At 40.0% G+C, this 21,437-nt stretch overlaps 1 protein-coding gene across 6 annotated transcripts in view; it reads left to right on the top strand.

The window, feature by feature from the left end:
- The window catches only part of ccdc57 (coiled-coil domain containing 57), a 26,442-nt gene extending 5,005 nt beyond the window's left edge, over nt 1-21,437 (top strand). For 3 of the 6 annotated variants that reach the window (XM_047608842.1, XM_047608843.1, XM_047608844.1), the window contains 19 exons: nt 49-212; nt 2,074-2,196; nt 3,215-3,358; nt 4,369-4,477; nt 6,166-6,267; nt 6,540-6,697; nt 6,769-6,843; nt 9,091-9,258; nt 9,670-9,828; nt 10,075-10,237; nt 10,865-10,957; nt 14,940-15,219; nt 15,640-15,804; nt 16,033-16,124; nt 16,669-16,903; nt 17,541-17,641; nt 18,370-18,504; nt 18,643-18,805; nt 20,738-21,437. In XM_047608842.1, the coding sequence (XP_047464798.1) occupies nt 49-212; nt 2,074-2,196; nt 3,215-3,358; nt 4,369-4,477; nt 6,166-6,267; nt 6,540-6,697; nt 6,769-6,843; nt 9,091-9,258; nt 9,670-9,828; nt 10,075-10,237; nt 10,865-10,957; nt 14,940-15,219; nt 15,640-15,804; nt 16,033-16,124; nt 16,669-16,903; nt 17,541-17,641; nt 18,370-18,504; nt 18,643-18,805; nt 20,738-20,952 (2,844 nt within the window). In that variant the 3' untranslated portion in view covers nt 20,953-21,437. Of the gene's footprint in view, nt 1-48; nt 213-2,073; nt 2,197-3,214; nt 3,359-4,368; nt 4,478-6,165; nt 6,268-6,539; nt 6,698-6,768; nt 6,844-9,090; nt 9,259-9,669; nt 9,829-10,074; nt 10,238-10,864; nt 10,958-14,939; nt 15,220-15,639; nt 15,805-16,032; nt 16,125-16,668; nt 16,904-17,540; nt 17,642-18,369; nt 18,505-18,642; nt 18,806-20,737 lie in introns of those variants that run through there. The other 3 variants (XM_047608845.1, XM_047608846.1, XM_047608847.1) reach the window with 3 other exon arrangements.

The raw sequence follows: 21,437 nt of genomic DNA, 5'->3' as shown, positions 1-21,437 counted from the left end.
TATTGTGCATTGACTACATGATGATCTACTGTATGTTGTGGCTCCTAGGTGTTCTGTCGTTCCACCATGCATTCAGATGGGGACAGCGGACTGAGAGACCTGGAGGCCAAGCTGGCCAGTAAAGAAAGGGAACTGAAGGAGCTCCAGGCAGTGAAAATTCAACAGCTGGAAAGTTCCCTAAAAAAGACCCAGGAGGAGTGCTCCTCCCTCAGGTACCACGGCCTCCTCAGTATATGCACTTGCCAATGGATAGGAGATATTGACTTTTTACACATGCACTGCCTTTTATCAATTTGATATCGAACACCTCTCTGGCCATACCTTTTGTTCCAGACATCCCATGAATTCTGCTTATACTGTTGATGGGGTCGTTTATTTACTGTATTATTTTTATGTAAATCGGATTTAGCTCACTCGTTATTCAAGTTTCTAGGAAACCAAAATGATCCTGACACTGGTCTGAACTCTGTTAGGCCCGAGTCTAGTTACAAAAGAATATGTTTCATCACCCATCTATCTAGCCGCACAGTTAGTTATATTTGCACAGGTTTTGAAATGTGTCAGAGATATCAAAACAATGGAGGTCCGTGGGTTATCACAAGTAACCAGGACATCGTATCTAAAAAGACATGTTGCTGTTGAAATGTTTAAATGTCATTTTTAAATCCAACAAACTAAATTCTATCCACTTCTGCTCAGATATCTCGCAGCCTACAAATTAAAGCAAAAGTATTTGACGAGAACAATACCACCCCCAAAAAATGTCATAAGTAAATATGTGACAAAACAATGCGTGTCAAACCATATGTTTAAGAAATGTATGGTCTTCCACATTTAAGGAGTTTAAAAATTTTTCACATTTTTATGTCTCCCTCGTGCCTCTAAAACAGCTGTGACTCATCAGAGAATGGACATGGGAGAATGAACACGGGGCCTTTGGGCTTAGAGGAGGGGTCTCTGTGGATCATCCCAGAGATACTTGATCAGTTACTTGATTTAGTGATCTAGTGAGGTCAACACCTTGTGCTGATGTTTTTTTTTTAGTTGTTCCTAAAGTGTTTTTGTGTGTGTGTCTGTGTCAGGCTGCATCCTGCTGGGGATGTCTGCTGCCATCAAGGTGTGTCATTGCTATGGGGTGGGGGTGTCTGGTCTGGACTAGAGGGGTGCTACATGTCTAAGTGACATCCACACGAATTCTAGGTCCAAATGTTTCCCAGCAGAACATTGAATTATCACAAGATGGTCAATGTTAATATTGTGGCCGATTGGTGTGTGTGTGTGTGTGTTTGTGTTTATATATATATATATACACACACATATTGTTTACAAGTATATACATCTATTCAGGAGTGTTTCCAATCAATATAATGAGACGTGGTTATTGTTCAGTGCCATGTTTTGTTTTGAATACCGAACATCCATGGTGTGACAACAGAGTGACAAGGACAAAGGCACTGCTCTTCAAAAAAGAACATTTCTGCTCTTCCATAGTTTACTAAACATCACGTGTTTCATTCTACAAAAGACTGGTTAAAGTTGAACAAAATGAGTGTTTTAGAATGGCCAAGTCAAAGTCCTGACCTTAATCCAACAGAAATGTTGTGAAGGACCTGAAGCAAGTAGTTCATGTGAGGAAACCTGCCAACATCTCAAAACTAAAGCTGTTCTGTCCTAAGCCACCGTAGAGACTGAGCTGCAGTTACCGGCAAGGTTGTTTTGTTGTTTTTGCACAAAAGGATCACATCACATACTGAAAACAAAGGTTCACATACTTCCACAATGCACAGGTTTATACAAATGATTTCTTGACTAGATAAACACAGAAGTAAAATATTTCAATTTTATTTGTTTGATTGGGTTCTCTTCTAATAAAGTCAGGATGAGTGAAAATCTGCTGAGGTTGGGTTTAACTTGCTTTTGAAGCCTGTTTGAAGTGGCTGCTCAAGGGAGCACAGTTTTTTGGAACTGAGTGCTGACTTCATTCTTAAACCCTAGTTTGGCCAACACCAATTTTCAGATGGATGACAATAACAAACTTTTGAGAACACTAATATTAAATGCTTCATTTATCAGAGAACACTACCAGCAGCTGAGAGAGGATTTCCAGTTCAACCTGGCCATCCTGGATGAACGAGACAGAGAGCTGCAAAGATATGATGTTATGACTGCCAGGGCTCTGACCGAGAAACAGCACAGGTACAATCCATCTGACCGAGCATGTACAATAAATACAAAATGTTAAGAATATGCTTTGTGAAATAGTGTATAATATAGAGCAGCAGTAAATATATATTAATTGAAAAAATGGGAATGTGGTCTTGCTCTTATATAGCGCTTTTCTACCTACCCAAAGGTACTCAAAGCGCTTTTACAGTCAGAGACACATCCACCCATTCACTCACACAAGCACACACACATTCACACACCAGCGCCAGTTGCACTGGGAGCAACTTGGGGTTCAGTATCTTGCTCAAGGACACTTCGGCATATGGCACACTCAGGGGATCGTACCGCTAATCCTTCGGTTCATGGACAATCCGCTCTACCTACTGAGCCATAGCCGCCCATGTAAACGGTTGTATCTACATGTGAAAGGCACATCAGATAATGTGCGTACTATGAAAATATACAGAAAGACGAATCCATAGACTTTTTGAGCTTGTTAGGTATATTTTTCAATTTTGAAATTGAATGGTCTATCCCTAGTCTGTCCGTTGTGTCCTTGGTCGAGACGTTTAATCCTCCTTGTATGCTCCTTGGTGTATGACTGGGAGTGAGTGATTTGGTGTTGGTCAGAGAGGCCGCAGGTGCAGATTGGCAGCCATGTTTCAGTCAGTCTGCCCCAGGGCAGCTGTGACTACTGAGGTAGTTTACCACCACCAGGGTTTGACTGTGTGAGTGAATGAATAATGCATACAATTGTAAGCACGATATAAAGACCAATGCATTATTTATTAAAATACTTTGATGAAGAAAAATGTTACACAAGCACACACAATTTACACCAAGCGCAATAAAAAACATACAAGAGTCTTTCCATTGTTATTATTCTTTACCCATCCACCAAGGTTTCTGAAATGAAGGAAAGACACTATTTTAATCACATGTTGACTTTGCCTGAAGAAATCTTAAATGTATTAGATTAAATCAACATGTGCAAGAAAAACAATACTGGCCCAACAAAGACAATTTCTCAATCTGCTCTTATTTCCAGGCAGGCAGAGCTGAGACAGCTCCACATGCAGATCGCCAAGCTGGAGGAGCAGATAGCCAGAGGGGCTAGGGAGAGGCAGGAGGACCTCCAAAAGAATCACCACAATGCTTTTCAGCAGAGGCGTCAGCTGGATGAGCTAAAGAGGTGAGCCAAAAGAATATTTTATCTGCAATCAGACCAGTGAAGTCCATTGCCTTAATGCTCGAGGCCATTAAGTGGAGGCCTTTAAATGAAACGGGACTGATTTATCTGTGAGACTTCCTTGCTGATCGGCCCTTTTTGCCTTCTTTGAGCAAATTTGTTCTAGGAGAATGACCCAAATAAAATAAACACCACTTCGAGGGCAAACTATCTTGAACGACTGAGACAATGAAGTAAAATGTCATTTAAGTATAATGAATAAATTGAACAATTTCCTTTAAAGCTGGAATTCACCATACTTTTGACAAAATGCAAGGGTAACAAGGGACATACTTGGCGTGCTCTTCTAGATGGGAAATGAGAAGAGTATAAAGAGTTAGAAAACACTCAAGCTTGGGGGTTACATGTCCTCAGATCCAACCTATCAAGCACAACAAACTTGTCAACCACTGGATACAGTCAAAGGCCTTTTCAGCACCTGTTGACACCATATCTTCTAGAACGCATGAGCTGTCAGAGATGAGTATAAACTTACCAATAACTGAATGAATGGCTGCCTCTGTTAATGTCATTTTTAATGGATACAATCAAATAGTAAACATTATCCATTTGACTGGAAGCTAACTATTCATCTTTTCCTTAATGAGTTTTAGAAGCGAGAGAATGTGCAGTACATATGAACTGAAGGGAACATGTTCTTATTTATTATTCATTTCTTCTGTACTTTGCTGCTCTGAAGTGTTCTTATTTAGCAAAACCTCCTCCTGCTCCGTTTCCAGCTCCCAGTCATTGTAACTTCCCAAAATAAACCACTTACTGTACAACTGTGGAATAATAGACAGAGTACTTTAAAAAGTCACAGCTGTTGAGCAATACTCAATACCCCCACTGTTAATGATTTCTTGTGAGCATTGTTTATTCTACCAAGACTTGTTGGATTGTTCAACTCAGTGTGTTGTTTCAGCAGTACAAATTATAAACGTTATGTTTAAGGTTGAGGTTGTGTGTTTTAGATCTATGGCTGAAGAAATTCAATCCCAGATGGAGGAGTATGACCGGATGAAATTGGATTTGCAGTGCAGAATAAAAGACTTGGAAAGAGAACTGGCTCAACAGAGACAGGTGAAAAACACACATTTCCATTTCTGTAGGCGGTTCAAAAAGAATATGCAAATCTGACACGGTATAAAACGCAGCAGGTTACTGACACAAATCTATGCAGCAATGAGCTCTACGCTTTGAGTTACAACCCGTCACAGTTGGCTCAATACATTGGGGAGCCATGCAGTCTACACGACTGAAATAACTAATAGAGCAGCCAGACATTCAGCAAGGATCAGAAGCAGACCTTTAGGATGAACCCAGACAAAAGACACAATTTCTGAACGTCAATAGTGACTGTTACACTGAGGTAGCTGATTTATCCCAGCATCAGGTAAGATGAGCAGGTGCTAATACTGAGAGATAAATTGGGTGTTTTTGTAGGCTGGTGGTGGCTCTGGGGAGTGTACTTTCTGTTTACCTGACACTCAGATAACAACATAAAAGATTCATCATCATCCTCTCCTCACTTTATTCAAAAGTACAGTGGAGTACACACCTGTACTAGATTAGTCTAATGAAAATGACTCAGTGTCTCTAAATCCTTTGAACTGCGATGTATTCAAACATTTTTCTCATCTCATTCCAATGTCATGTTGTAGTCCATTGCCACATTGTCCACATGCCAAAACTGTGCCAGTTTACATTTTCACACTTGTTTTCAGTAAATTCAGTCATGGAGTCGTGGTTCATGAACTAAAAAGAAGAAATGAAGCTGTGTTAATGTAAAAAAGTAACATAATGGCACTGGCCACTTTACTTCCCACAAATATTGGCAACGAAAAATAATTTACTAGTGCAATCTAAACAAATGGAGATCCTGTAATACATTTTTGATGATTTCAGCATGGGTAGTTTTGGCAGATCCTTGTGCTTAGTCCTAATATAGTAATACAACTGAAGCTGTCTCAAAGGAATATATGGTATTATACATGTTATCCTTTCTTTTGTTCTCTTTACCTGGATCTCTTTACCAGGATATCTCTCTCAAGTGGCTAATGATGGCACCATTCCCCTGATAGTATCCTTAGGCACTCTAGGTAATGATCTGGCCAATGCAGATGCCTGTAGCATTATTTACCACAGTTGTTGCACAGCTACAGTCATTCCTGGATCCATGTGTATTGAGTTGGCATTGAGTTGTAGACTTTCTTGCTCTGCCTGGTCTTACAGTCTCAGGCGATTGCTTTGTCTACCAGTAGATAGTACTCCTACCAATATTGGAATGAGGAAATCTCTCTCTGTCCTGTATCCCGGCTCCCACTTCTTGTAGCATTTTTTTAATTATATTTATAAGATACTGCGCGTAGTCAAATATTCAGATTTCGTTTTATACTGTAGGACTTAAGTGTTATGGTTGAAGAGTCGGTTGTCTTTAGACAGTTACTCACAATGGTAGACAAGCACCTTGCATGGCAGTACGTAAGCCTCCTTATGTACTGTTTCCCTCCTGCAGGAACACTCGTATCTCTGCAGCACTGAGTATTATTTGAGCAGCAAAGTGATTTCAGTTTGCACTGTAAACTGTGAAATTGTATTTGTTTATACTGTAATGTACCACGCAATACAAAATGCAAGGTAGAGGCTTACATGATGGATAATGTTGTGTTTGGGTAAGGCAACTACAGTAACAATAATTGTAATAGTAGTAAAAAGTGTAAATAAAAAAATACCAATTACTCTCCTATGACTTTTTTTTGGGAAAACAGGAGATGACCTCCGCATTTGACAGTGAACTCATACAACGGGAACATGAATTCAACTTGAAAATGGATGAGATGCATGCGTTGGTGCTGTCTAATGATATCAAGGTGAGTAGAGTGTCTTTTAAATTAGTGTGTGTTTTATTCAAGTAATGAGTCTATTTATTTTGCTAATATTTTCCAGGTTTATGGGGTAAGGGGTAATAAAACTATATTTGTATAGTCCTGTAGTCTGTTCAAAAATCTAAATAATCAAAATAAACGAGCAGATGGTTTTAGCACATGATTTTATGGTTTGCATCTAATGCAACAATGGCTGGTCCTTCATACCTAATGCTGTTATAATTTGCCACTACATGTGTGCTTGTGTCCTTGTCCAGGTGGAGCTGCTGTCTAAAGAGTCTGAAGTTCACTGCCAAGCTCAGCTTCAGGCCACAGAGGCTCTCAATGAATCCAGGGAAGTCTGCAAGCAGATACAGGCTCAACTGCAACACAAAGACCAGGAGATCAAAAACGTCGTTGCTGTCAAGGACGAAAGGTACACTCCTGTAATGACGAGTGTGTAAGTGTTTGTGAATGAGTTTAACATGAGACTATCTTCTGCCCTAGGATAAAAGAGCTGGAGGACGAGCTGAAGCAGATAGAGACCCAACTAAAGGAGGAGAACGATGAGCACATTAAGAAGTGAGTCATTAATCATCATGTGTCAGAGTCAGCTGCTGTCACTGGTACTGTAGGAATATTCAAGTGAAAGAGAGAGAAAGAAAGAAAAATGTACAAATGAGGACTAGTAAGACATGTCAATGACTATCAATGTATAGACTACAGTATGTCATTTTTCTACTGTTTGTAGAGGATGTACATTTACTTTCTATCTTATCTATCGGCAATAGCAAGTTGAGAAAAAGACAAATAAATGGGTGTTGCTGTTTTTATGCATCCATACCAGCAACTGCTGTGTCCAGAGCATTAACCATGCGTAATGTCACCAATACGATTTCTGAAGAGTGGTTTTAAAGCTCAGTGTGAATGGCACCAGCTGCTGCCATCTTAGCAGCGCCTGACTCTGACTAACCTCTGTCTAATACACAAATGGTTGAAGAGGTGATGTGTGAGTGGAAATAAATAAATGCAAGGATGAATAAATTTACAGTGACCAGAATGTTTTACTCAAAACCAATTACCAAACAAAATGTCGTCACAACAGATTGACAACATAAAATATTCATATATTTGCAGAATGTTACACGAAGAGAACAGTTAACCAACACAAGTAATGGTGGTTGAAGGAAATGGAAAAATCATGCAGAGCAGATTCAGGTCCATGATATCAAGTGGGTTTAAACAAAACTAAAAGGCCTTTAATTTAATTAATAGTGGATTTAAGTTTTGCATAAAAGTTCATTGGATTAAATTGTTAAAAAGCTGCATGACAAGGTCTTTCAGTCTTTTAGCTTCCTGGTGCTGATTGTGTGCCAGAGTCTGTCATTGTCTGCCTGATGTCAGTAAAATGTGTTTCTGCATGTTTAAGATTTCCTGCTACGAGTTTTTCTTAAATTTGACTTATGTGACCTATTCATGACAAAGTATATACTTGCCGGTTTACGATACCATTTGAAGAGCTATCCGTGGTTCTGTCCAGTCAGCTCTGCCCTCAGGTTGAGCTGTCTGCTATGAACATGGAGCTGTGGTCTGGCACCTTCTGCTCTCTCACTGTACGTGTTTCTCTCCACCCTTGTAGCTTAAGGAAAAAAACTGTAGACTGTTGGTGACCATTTGTCCAGCAGACTCAAACACTAGGTGCAGTTTGTGGTGGCAGTGCCCATGCAGTCATCCACTTTCCATGGCTAATGTTGTCAGACCAGAGTTGGAAGCAGTCTGTCTGTTATGCCAGTGGATCTTCTGCACACGAGTGCACTCTGGTGCCGTCAACTTTAAAAGTATACCAGAAATCTCCAATTTCCCTCACAGTCGTCATTATTACCAGTTGGGGGCCCTTGATGTTAAAATCCAGCAGAGGCGTGTGCAGTCCTCTCAGTTGCAACTGTTGGCCACCAGTATCCACATGATCTCAACCAGAGAGGAAACATAGTAATGATTTCTTTTAATATGATCTCTGTTTAGCAAAGTGGATATATAAGTATATATACATATCTGTACCTTTTTTTATGCAGGCTTTCTCTTTCTCTCCACATAATCTTACAGGCCAGGCATTCCTCTGATGTGGCATGTTTGTGGGAGCCTTTGTTGGTTTCTGTGACTTGCTTTCACTCACTGAAGGCTGAGTGGGGAAGGCTGAGTGGGGAAGGCTCCCCTCTCTCAGTTCAGCAGCTAAACTCGCAGCAGTAGCAGAATGTCCTATCAGCTTTCACTCTGGTCAGGTCCTATTCTGGTACCAGGCAGTGAAGAAACATTTCTTCTTCCTTGCAAACAGGCTCATTAGGTAGCTGTGGTGCCTAACCTCTTTAGGTTGCATCTTCTATTTTATCTTAAATCATCACCAACAGCCAGTAAGCAGTGGCAGCCAGTGGCAGGTGCTGCTTTGCCTGTGATCTACAAGTTGCTGTTGTTGAGGGGGTGGACAAACACGTTTTTAGCAGGGAATTTTTAATGTGGACATATCTGAGGTTTGGCTCTCCTTTTCAGTCAACCTCAAGTGGCCATTCAAGGAATTGCAGTTGGTGCTACACACTGAGCTTCAAAACCACATTTCCGCATTGACCTCAAATTCAGTTTCCGGAGTATGTTTTCACACATGTAACAGTTTGGACTGTTTCATATTTACTAAAGAGGCATTTGGAAGTGTAACAGTAATAAGAAACTACTTATTTATACTTCTTATATGCCACTAAAGCCTCTGTGCCTCTTTCTATAATCTATTTATACTGATCATAACGTATAATATTTAACCATACGGCTGTTTTGGTCAAGATATGGGGATGTGGTCCGGGCTCTGAAAAAACGTGACGCTCAACTGGAGACTCAGCATCAGAGACACAAAGAGCAGCTGCAGAAGGCTGAGGAACACATTGTTAATCTACGAAGAAATATGGAAGATCAGCAGAAGGCGATGCAACGGAAAGATGAGACAATCCAAAGGTGACACAGATGACACTTCTGATACCCCAGTTATTTTGTCTTTTCATAGGGTACGTTCTTTCCCAGCATGACTTGCAAAGAAAAACTCTATACATTTATACCACAAGAGGGGGGGAGTTTTTAAAACTCCTCTTGTGATCACGGTAGACACACGCAGCATTTGGAGCCATCATAATGCAAATTGTTTGGTCTCAAAGACAAGAGAGTGATGACGCAAAGATGATAAATAAATAAATAATTCTCAGACATGCACATCAAACATTGGCAAACCTGATCAAATCTGTGGAGATGTGTTTCAGTGAAGACTCAATGTGTGGACACGGACAGCAGCAAGGATTATCACTGATGATATAGCCTTTTCTCCAGAGAAGCTGTGTTATATATAAACTGTGTGTGTGTGTGTTTCCAAAGGCTGCACACAGGTGCAGAAGCAATCCGGACTGACTGGGACAAGTTTATCAAACAGGCCTCCAGTGAGATGGTTGTCAAAGATACTGAAATCATCACCCTTCAGGAGCGGGAAACTAAACTCACGACCGAGCTGGAGAGGAGCAGGGAACAGATTGAAAGGTGAGGAGCCAGGAAAATGGGAGGATGTAGGGAGACATTCTGAGGAAAGGCATGGAACGGAGGAGACAAGGTAAAACAATAGTAATGATTTAGTACCAAGAAGAGAATCCTTTAACTGTAAGAGAATATAGAAGTTATAGAAAATACAGTAAGGTGATAAATGGATAAGCAAGATTATAAATATGACCAGTCTGGCCTTTTCTGGGTCGGTCTTATGACTTATTGTCTGTATGTGTTTATTGATAGGTATAAGCAGCAGGTGAGTGCTGGTTTAGAGAGAGAGAGAGCTTTAGAACAAAGAGGAGTCCAAATGGAGCTGGAATGTCAGAGGCGCTGTGAGGACATGAAGGCTGAACACTACCTTGCCAGTGAGCAGCTGATACAAGACCTGACTCAGGCCAGAGACCAGGTGAGCCTCACACATAACATCACCCCTGACACCACGCTCTATATGACATAGAGCATGCACATGACTTCACACACAACTGTTTACTGCTTTGTTTTGTTTTGTTTTGTTTTGTTTCGGGATAAAAATCAGGTTTGTTATATCTGTAGAACTGGTGAATCCAATATTGATGGATGCCTGCAACAAGTTATTTCTGTCTGAAGAGTCTATTTTCTAAGTCTCATTGTGGCTCTTCCATTTTATCCCGTTTATGCGTTGGCACAGTTTAAATGATGATCAAACGCTTGTCTGGCTGTGTCAAGAAAAAACAATATATTCCATGACTTTTTTGGCTCTTTTTTTTCACATTGTTCACATGACTGCACTTCCTCTTTTACAGTAGCTGTACAATCTGTCCCTATGTGTGTGCTACACTTAGTGGCGTGTTTGGTTAAATCTGTGTGATGGTAAGGAAACAGCAGCCTGTACTTGTGTATAGGGCATGATGCCACTTGTTTGAGCAGCGCATTGATCTTTATCAGTGTGCCCAGACAGAAATAGTAAAAGCACCTTCGTTTGTTTCCTGGTTTGAAAGCCCAGGCTGATGGTGCAGTCAATAATGGCACTAACACAGTTTTTCATCTCTGTCAGGCTAAAGCAGAGCTGAAGGAGAAAGAACAAGAACTGCGGGATGTGACTGTCTTACTACGATCTGTTAGAACTGAGAGAGATCAGGCAATACAGGTAAGAGGCCACACACCTTATACTATGCAGACAAGTTGAATGTTCTTCTAACCTTCTAACTAAAAATACACACACAAAAAACAGAATGAAAGTATAACTGTATGATGGCACAACACATGGGGGTATGGATTCTTTGTTTTTGCAACTCCATCTCTGAGTTTCCTGTCAGTGTTACCACACGTGGATGTTCTGAATTTGATGTTAGACAACAGAACAGCAGTGACGGCATCTGCATCTGTAGACCAGCTGGCAAATCTCACACAGTTATTGAGGTTTGTTTCAATGCCTTAAGTCACAATGAGTATTTATGTAACAGACACGCCTGCATAACTAAAGCCAGAAGTGGTCCATATACAGTATCTGGAAAAGGGCATAGTCCGAAACTGAAACCGGAGACTGGAGACTGTTTGTCCGTAAATAACACTGACCATCTTTTACATCCCATAGGATTAATCATTGCTTTGAAAAGTCAATCAAACATGGTGCATCTGCCTGCAAAAAAAAATGCTTAATTCTGTACTTATAGTTCTAAATTCAGAAAGCTCTAAAACACTGACTCCGGTTCAGTCAAGATTACTTCACTATTGATTTACCTGTTTGATAGAAGGGATAATTAATATTATCCCTTATATAGTTAAAACTGTGTTCTCACCAACAAATGTTGTATTACAAAGTTAGTCTCTCAGATGGAGCGTTTTCGAGGATAAAAATAACTTAAGGATTGAAGCTTTTTATAAGAGTTATAGTATACCTGTGGGATGTCACGATCATAATTTATAATTAAGTCTATATAATAATATTAATTACTGTGTGGAAATAGAGATCCTTAAATGACTGTACGGCAAATACAGTAACACACAAACAAGTTCACTTTGATCGCACATAGCGAACGCTACAATAAAATTGAGACAAGATACAAAAGAGAAAAGGTGAATACTATTCACCTTAAATATGTAGTGTTTTAAATCTGTTTGAGGACAGATTCAGGCATATTACAGTAATACAACAAATTGATGTATCGATAAATTGATCATGATTTATTTCTGATACAATTGTTATGTAATTATTTTACAATGTATGAAAGTTACATATCTGAATAGTTATGATGTTTTAGAATCATCCTGGTAGAGAGACAGTTTTAAGGTTCATCTGAATGTGCTGGTCAGCTGCATTTTAAAAAAAAAAAAGAAAAAAAAAAGAAGAACCTTCTTCTGCAGGAGACTGTAACATAAAGCTGATATTAATCAATATTAGAGCCATAGTCATTAAGAAATGACTGGGCTCATCACTCCAGGTTGCTATAAGTGGCCTATTTTGTTTCGCAGACAATTTAAATGAAGTGAAAGCAAACAGCGTGCTGGTCAGGTTACGGAGCATTCCTACAGAGAAGATTTTTTGTTCATCGAATGACACCTACAGAAAGCAAAATGTTCTTTCAGCCGGTGCAGTGCCACTGATATATCCAGCTGTCAAGTAATGTCACTCTAAAATTAAAGAACATACGTTGGACCTCTGAATAATTGATTAAGTCAAAGAATATTTCAAAATGAAATTCACAATGTTCTCACAATGTATTAGCAGAGGTTGTAAATGATCTCTCTTAGGTTTAACCACTGTGACCACACATGCACACACACTCAAGAAGTGAAAGTGTATCAGGAGTTGTCCTGTTTTTGGCCTTTGGCCTTTTCATAGTGTCCTGACAAGCATGCTGACCTTTTAGTCTGGCTCAGTGCCTCCCCTATATGCCACCCCTCTGAAATCCACAGGGAAAACGTACCAACGTCCTGTGACCTCTTAAGCTAAGAACTCGCATCTCCACATTGCAAAACAGGGTATATTTGTTAAAAAAATATTATTTAGTCACATTACAGTAGGTTAAATATTCTAACGTGTTGGGGCAAATGTCCCAACATGTGTCTGTCAAAAATAGACTGAATAGAAATACTTTCCATTTCACAACTTGCTATATGTTAGTGTGAGAGCAGTTCTTAAGAACCTGACAAATTGACAGAGGCATAATATCATATATAGTTAGTTTCACATCTGGCCATGCAAAGAAATGACAAAATACTTGAAAATGAGAATACACTGATTTAGTAATTTTTCATTTATGTGTCATGCGGACTGAACGTAAATCTATTGTTTTTAAATCACTCAAAAAGGATTGTTAACATCCTAGGATGGTCATGATTATTTCTTTCCTTCCTACTATTCACTGCAGTTATCATAGAGAGCAAGTAGATCATTCAGCATAGCAGCCTGTCAGAATGTCACGGTGACAAATGACACCCAGACATATTTCCAGCGCTGAAGCCTGGTGCTGAAGGTTACTATCATGTGTAGTTGCACTTGGTATTTTATCTATTCAAATGTGCTGATGCCTCGATGAAGTAATACAGTGGTATGAAAAAGTGTTGACCCTCTTCCTGACTTCTTATTTCTTAGCATGTTTGTCACACTTATTAATAATATTTCAGATCATCAAATAAATCCAAACCTACATGGCCCTGTGATTACCCCCTAAAACTAATACTTTGTTAGGCGACCCTTGCAATGAGTCTTTTACAGCGCTGTAGAGGAATTTTGGCATCTTTGCAGAATTGTTGTAATTGAGCCGCACTGGAGAGTTTTTGAGCGTGAACCACCTTTTTAAGGTCGTACCACAGCATCTTAGTAGGTTTCAGGTCAAAACTTTGACTAGGTCACTCCAAAACCTTTTTTTTTCTTGCTGGTGTTTTTGGATAACTGTCCTGCTGCAGAACCCAAGTTCACTTCAGCTTGAGATCATGAACAGATGGCTGGACATTCTCCTTCAGGATTTTTTGGTAGACAGCAGAATTCATGGTTCCATTTATCATAACAAGTCTTCCAGGTCCTGAAACAGCAAAACAGCCCCAGACCATCACACTATCACCAGACTGTAATGGGACACACACCTTCAAAAAAGTTCAACTTGTCTCATCAGTCCATAGAGTATTTTCCCAAACGTTTTGGGGATCTTCAAGGTATTTTCTGGCAAAACTGAGACGAGCCTTTATGTTCTTTTCGCTCAGCAGTGGTTTTCATCTTGGATCACCTCCATGCAGGCCATTTTAGCCCAGTCTCTTTCTGAACAGTCTGACCTTAACTGAGGCAAGTGAGGCCTGCAGTTCTTTGGATGTTGTTGTGGGGTCTTTTGTGACCTCTTGGATGAGTCGTTGCTGCTCTTGGGGCAATTTTGGCAAGCTGGCCACTACTAGGACGGTTTACTACTGTTCCATGTTTGCACTATTTGTGGATAATGTCTCTCACTGTGGTTCACTGAAGTCCCAAAGCTTTAGAAATGGATTTAGAACCTTTTTTCAGTCTGATAGATCTCAATGACATTTGTTCTTGAATTGAATTGAGGATATTTTGGTCTACTTCACTTTGTCAGGCAGGTCCTGTTGAAGTGATTTCTTGATGGAGAACAGGTGTGGCAATAATCAGGTCTGGGTGTGGCTGGATAAATTAAACTCAGGTGTGATAAACCACAGTTTAAAAAACTGCCTTTTTTTGTTTACCTTTGTCATCATTGTCTTATATTCAAATTAGTTTGATGATCTGACACATTTAATTGTGGCAAACATGCAAAAAATAAGAAATCAGTATGTGACAACCAGGTACCAGAGAATCAAAACTCATTGAAGAACTTGAAGTTATACATAGGAAATCCTCTAGCAGGCCTACTGTCTATTCCTAACTGTGGTGCTGGTTATTAAGGAAGTTATAATATCTAATCTATCTTGACTTTCATTTACAGCTGAGTACTGCTTTAGTGTCTTATTGCAGGTGTTCAGATAAGAAGCACTCAGCATAGTCATAATCTAGAATGGTATGAATGGCAGCTATCTCCTACAATCCCAATTTCACACAGTGTCTGTGCAGAGTCACATATAGGATTTAATAGCATGAAGTACACTGCTTTTTTCCAGATGAGTGTATCTTTATCAACCCACAGGGCCTCACACCAAAGGTAGATTCTCTGGCATCAGAAGAGATCCATCGTCTGCAGGAACAGAACCACACCCTGCGTGCTGTTGTTTCCCAGATGAGAAAGGAAATGGAGGGTCTCAGCCATAACCAGCTCCATCACCGGACTGGGACACAGGCCTCTTCTGCTCTGGCAGTTCAGCATCCGGGATCATCTCCCACCACCTCAATCACACCTTCAGCTCATGCTCAGATGGCTTCTGAACCACAGGCCCAATGCACTGACATCTCCAAAGTCAGCCCAGAAGGTGTGGTCAGCACTCCGAACACAGCAAAACATTTAGTTGAATGTAATAAGCAAATAAGCAAATGTGGGCCCATTAGTTTATACATTAAGGTAAAGATAGTTTTCTTGGGTAAACAAAACCACCACCAAACATTTCCACTACGTTCTTTGTCACGTAGCTTGGACACATTACTTTGTCAGGAAACCACATAAGCCACACACATTATTTTGTTGGCTGATGCAAATTACTAAACTGATTATTACCATGGAAACATCGATCTGAAGGCGGCATCAATAGTTGCCTTTGTACTTATAAGCCTGTGTGTGTATGTGGGTTAAATCGTTACAGTGTTAAACTACATTAAATAGTTAAATGTAGTTACATCTTATGACAGCATGACTTCTAACAGTGCAGGTCAGTCTAAAAATGAATCTGCTCCAGGCTACACTCCTTTGGAGCAGGAGGTGTCCCTGTTGCGCTGGGACCTTAATGGGTGTCTGGGATCTGTCACAGGACAGCCCAAGCTGGCTCCAGCCTCACACAAAACTGCAGAGGACCTGCCATATACAGACAACTCAAGTTTGGAGAGTCAGGGTCTTAAACAAGGTATTTTGAAGTCACCGTTTGTGTTTGTCTTGTGTTAAATTAAATTAAGTGTTAAGTAAATATTGCGTGGCGTCAAGGGCCTGTGGGGCAGAACATTCCCATCTTTGCCTTTCAATACACCCCTGAAATATACAACATATTCTGTAAATTATACATATGCATACAAACTTTGTTTTAATTTTAGTTTTAACTCATTTTTTCCCTATGGTATGGGTTATGGATCCTCAGGTGGCCTGTGTCAGGAGGTCAACACTTCTGCTTTGATAAAGCAGGTCAGAGGGACACAAACAGAACCTGTTCCTGCCAGCGTCACGGAACAGGTACTAAATAAAACCAATATGACTGAGGCTGGCCTGTCAGTTTAATTCCTACATTCAGATATCATCTGTACTGAAATGACTCATCCCACATTCAGGGGTGTAGCACTGATGAAATCTTTTCTCAACTTCCTGTTCCTCCCATTGCCTTTTTTTTTCTGTTACCAGTTGCTATGGTGGCTGCTCAGGCTGTGACACCTGACCAGTCAAGGCAAACTCTCTTGGTGTAGAGAGCAGTTTTCTTTGCTCTGTTTTTACAGGAAACTTGTAAATATGCACAAACAAATAGCACTTCATCAGCTGTGTCATAAGGAGTTTAAAGCTACTGATATCTTTAGTGCCAACATGTGACTATTGTAACACACAAAATCTCAAAATGTCCAAAAAACTAAGCTGAAACAAAGGCAGCTGGACTTGTTTTTTTTTTTTAATTTTTTTTTTTTAAGATAATACTTTATTGATCACCACTAGGGAAATGTACCATGAACAATGACCTGAATGACTGAGAACCTTCACAGACAAACGTCCAATCTCATCTACCTTCCAGAGTGCACTGGTGCGTCAACTCCTAGAGGAGAACCTCTTTTTGCAGCAGCGGGCCTCAGGTCTGATGTTGGGTGCTGTGCGTGAAAATATCCCTCGTGCTAAAAGTAACGCTCCTCTCCTGCACACAAGGCTGAAGAAGGCTGTGTCCTGTATTGCCCGTTTGAGCAGAGATAAGCAGCAGCTGATAGAGATGTGCAACTGCCTCCGTGCCCAAATCAGTACTGTTGGACCACAGGGTACAGTGACAGATGACACTCACCATTACACACACCACATGAGCGGACAGTGTTATTTAATACTATGTGTAAGTACAGGGGCAAGTTATCAAGCCACGCTTTTATTTGTTTACTGACCATTCTTCTGCTACATAACAAACCAGTGAAACTACACAATATGACGCTGGCTTGAAAGGTTTCATAACATGCAGTCAAATCCATTACTATGTAGGCCTAATCTGTCATCAGTTTCTCATGATGTTGTACCAGAGCTTTGGTGGTTGACATTTGTAGCCATCTGACCTGTCTGCTTTTCACATCACAGCTTTGCCAATAGGCTATTTGCAGTCCCTCCCTTTAGTTAACGAGTTTAGCTCCTCACTTCTCTCATGTTTTGCATCGTGGCTCCTCTCAGTGGGGATGCAGGAGATGTGAGTAAATGGCACTCCCTACATCATTATTAGGTCTTCTGTCAATTGTGTAGAATCATTACATAAAACATTACATAAAAAAATGAATCACTATTATTAATAAATATAGATCCAGGAGCATTCATAGCATCAATAGTGGCAGAGCTTGAAAACTCTGGGTTACCAGAGGATGGGGGAAGACAGGAGGGAGCATAATTGAAAGCACTCACAGTTTGTGTATTTAACAGAACCAGTGGAGCCAGTGAGGGACCCCTCCACAGAGAAACCAGAAGACCAGCATGACCGTCTCTCTGTTCTGGAACAGCTGCAGTACCAGCTTACCACACAGGTATTTACACCAACTCTGAGGTCCAAGTCTCTCACACTGTCCTTTCTCCTTTCAGTCACATCTTCTGTGACACACATCTGGTGCTTCAGGTCATCCAGTATATGTGTGTGTGTGTGTGTGTGTGTGTGTGTGTGTGTGTGTGTGTGTGTGTGTGTGTGTGTGTGTGTGTGTGTGTGTGTGTGTGTGTGTGTGTGTGTGTGTGTGTGTGTGTTCCCTTGATGTTGCCTCTCTGTCAATGACCCATAATGTAAAAAGTGGGGGGGGGGGGGAAATTCAGGTCTTTAATTCAGTTCAGTTTGGACTGTTCATTCAACAGCAGCTTCCATCTTCTAGTGGTTCTAGTGGTCCCAAACAAATTTAATGTTATTAGTCATCATTGACTCCATCAATATTTCTTTATAAATTCCATAATCTAATTTACAAGGCGTGTCTTTCTACAACAAATCAGTTCAGTTTGCCACTGGTTGATCAAGATGAACACAGTGAGGCTTCAGGAACATGTCTGAACAAATGAATTACTGAGAGACTAGTTTTGATGATGAAATTACTAAAAATTATATAACCTGCAGGTGTGTCAAAAGTGAAGGAGTCTTAACTCTTGATGAAGTGATTATATGTCTTACCTCAGGGGCGAACTACCCTTAAGGTCACAGAGGATGAATATGATGTATTTCTCTGTGACACCACCAGAGAGCACAGTGGGTCCACTAATGTATTTGTGCCGTCAGGAGTTGCAGTATGCTCTGAAGCAGAGGGCAGGACCTGTTTCTACACAGCCCGTCCCAGGAACCAGCAACCAAGGCCCTTCCACAAAAGGATCTGTCAACACTCCCCGTGGACACAAAGCCATAAGCAGTTCTGAGGTAACCGCAGAGTGTCAAATATTGCAGTAACTGATAATTGTAAAGTAAATTAATAAAAATGAAAATGTGTAGCAGGTGTTGTGGTGTCTCAGTTTCCAGACCTGTAGTGAGTGAAATGATTGCTTTTTTCTTCTTTAGAGCTCCAGTTACAAAGAGAACACTCGTCCTCTCAGCCAGACACAGACACAACCCCTCTCAGCTCTGTCCCTGCCTCGGCTGTCATCAGAGGAATCACTGCGGTCCTTGAAGGAGCTGTGGGAGATTCTGGACAATGGACTCAGTCAGTCTATTTTCTCAGAAGGTACCTACACCAATACAACTGATACAAGCACACTGAAATCATGGTTCAGCATAATTAACAAATATAAAATACGGAAAAACATTGATTTATTAAAGCGGGTAGCATATGATTTTAAACCAAATAGGTACAATAACGGATAGTGAATGGAGTGATCCAAGGCATAGTCAATACATACAAGGAAACCAAAGTTAGAATAAACCAAAGTTAAGCTTTATAATAATTGATATCAAATAGATACATAAAAGAAAAATCCAAGATAAAAATCACTGATGAAGATTGGTTAAACATGTGGAGAATATGTCACACATCCACTAATTCACAGGTCTGGAGGGAGATCTCTTGGAAAAATCTGATACGGTTTTTATTTCACCCAAGATCAAGAATAAACAATTAAACTAAAATATGCCCTGTTGGAAAAGATGTGGAGTAATCACTCACATGTTTTTTGGAAATGTGATTAAGTAACACAATTTTGGAAAATGTTATATAATTTGCTACTGTAGCTGCTTAGTTATAAGATGCCTATGACTTGTATAGTACTATATCTATGTAACTCATGTGAAGAGAATATACAATATTTTACTACTTTGTTAAGATAAATAATAATAATAAAAATTTCCAATAAAGACTATACTCAATAAAAAGTGGCAAAAAGTTCAAATTTCAATCTATGCTACACACTATGTTCTAGTTGTTTGAAGAGATAGAACCCAAAACATTCACCAGTGTTCCTGCTGTTACTCTAACAAATACTGACACAGTAATGAAATAGTAGTCTGCCTCCAAGACCAGCGGCTCCTAATCTGTTCCAAACCAGTTCCACTTGGCTCTGTCGATATAATGTTACAATGCTAGCCTAACGTTCAGAAAAAGAAAAAGTTCAAATGTGTATGTCAGCTGTTATCACCTTCCACATGTCACACTGCATAAATGACTAGTATTAGTAGTGGGCCACACTCTGCATTAGAAATCTTAGATGATTTCCACTGTCTCTGTGGATGTAGACAGTCACAGATTCTTTACCCAGCCTTTCTTTACATGACCTTACTGTTGTCTAATAGACACTATCTCACTAGTTGAGGACAGTACATCCATAGAATGTCTGTTTATCAAAATATGCAACCTCTCTGTTCAGTAGAAGTCAAGGACAGATAGACAGAAGCGTTCTTACTCAATGTGCGGCTCTGTCAGCTTTCCAGGGGACAGTTTCTCAACCCAGAGCAGCAGCCATATCAGGCCGAGACGGTGTGATCAGCATCACACGTTTTATAATTGTGAAACCAGAAAAACCTGGCACAAGGTTTAAATACACTTGATGACTGATGATAATGGAACTAAATAGGTCAAAGAGTTTATTACAGGTAGAAGCAGCAACGTGACCACTGATTCATTTAAATGTGAGCAAGAGGGTAATGTACAAAAATATGCAGTTAAGAAAAATGTATCTACAGATTTTAGCTTTATCTTTGACTCTGTGTGCATTTCAATTTAAGATTTACTAGCAGCATTTACTATGCTTCACTTTAACTGTTATAAGTAGTGCAAGGAAGCAAATGACCTCCTTTTGTTAACAGGAACTTAAACTGCTTTAACTGTGTATATAGGGAGAAAAGTATGTGACTTTGGATGTTTCAAGTGTACTTGAAGATAAATAGTACTATTATTTAGTTTAGTGACTCCCATTGACATACTTCATGGGTTTTATTCAACTTTTTAGAATACAAAATTGTGACAGCAGTAGTTGTGAAGCACACTGCCCCATAAGTGACTCTTTGAGAATCACACTAGCAATATGCAAGTAAGGGTAATGTTTATTTAAATTGAAATTCAAATGTATTTTTTGCCTCTGATGATCACCCAGTGTAACACCAATTTTCCTCAGACACCCCAAAGTCAGTCACTGAAATTCCACCTCTCTCATGTGTCCTAAAGGTGAAGGTGAGCTCAGCAGGAAGGAGTTGGCTGCGTCTGGTGGTTCAGGAGTCCAGATGATGGTGTGTGGTAGCGGTTTTACTCACAACCAACCATCTACTGAGGTCCAGCAGAGGAGTAACAACTCTAAAACACCATCAAGCTCTACCAAGACCAGCAGACCTGCAGTCCGTGGCAGAATGAACAAGATCAGAAACTACAATGTGAAAGACTGACATAGGACAATCTGACAGTGATACAAAGAGATCATGATCACTCTCATACCTATCTGTGAAAGCAGATTTTTTTTTCAATTCTTCTCAGACTCTGCAGTAGCTTTCACATGTCTACACTAACCCTGATTATGTGATGTCCCTGGAGTTAAATTAAAAAGAGAGAACTTGACAAAGGGACGGTACATTTCACTGGGGTTAAATGAAAATATCACAACTACTCTGCAGTCTCAGTCTCTGATGGTTGATTAGTGCCATTAATTCATTTATTTTAGATTTTCTTGAGATACCACACTGCTGATCTGAAGGATAGCTGGCCCTTCATCTAAAAGAGGCCCAAAGAACTGTTAAATATCTTTACCTTGTCTGTACCAAGTGTCTGGTAAGATGGAGGGTTTGGAGAGATGAATGTCACTTTAAAACATTTTTTCCCCACTTTCATTTTGTATCATTTGAATCCATTTAATATAAAGATGAAGATAAGTGTA

Source organism: Mugil cephalus, chromosome 16 (assembly GCF_022458985.1).
Source record: "Mugil cephalus isolate CIBA_MC_2020 chromosome 16, CIBA_Mcephalus_1.1, whole genome shotgun sequence".
In the NCBI taxonomy this organism is placed as follows: domain Eukaryota; kingdom Metazoa; phylum Chordata; class Actinopteri; order Mugiliformes; family Mugilidae; genus Mugil; species Mugil cephalus.
The sequence above is the reverse complement of the archived record's forward strand: the minus strand, read 5'-3'. Positions and strand labels throughout refer to the sequence as shown.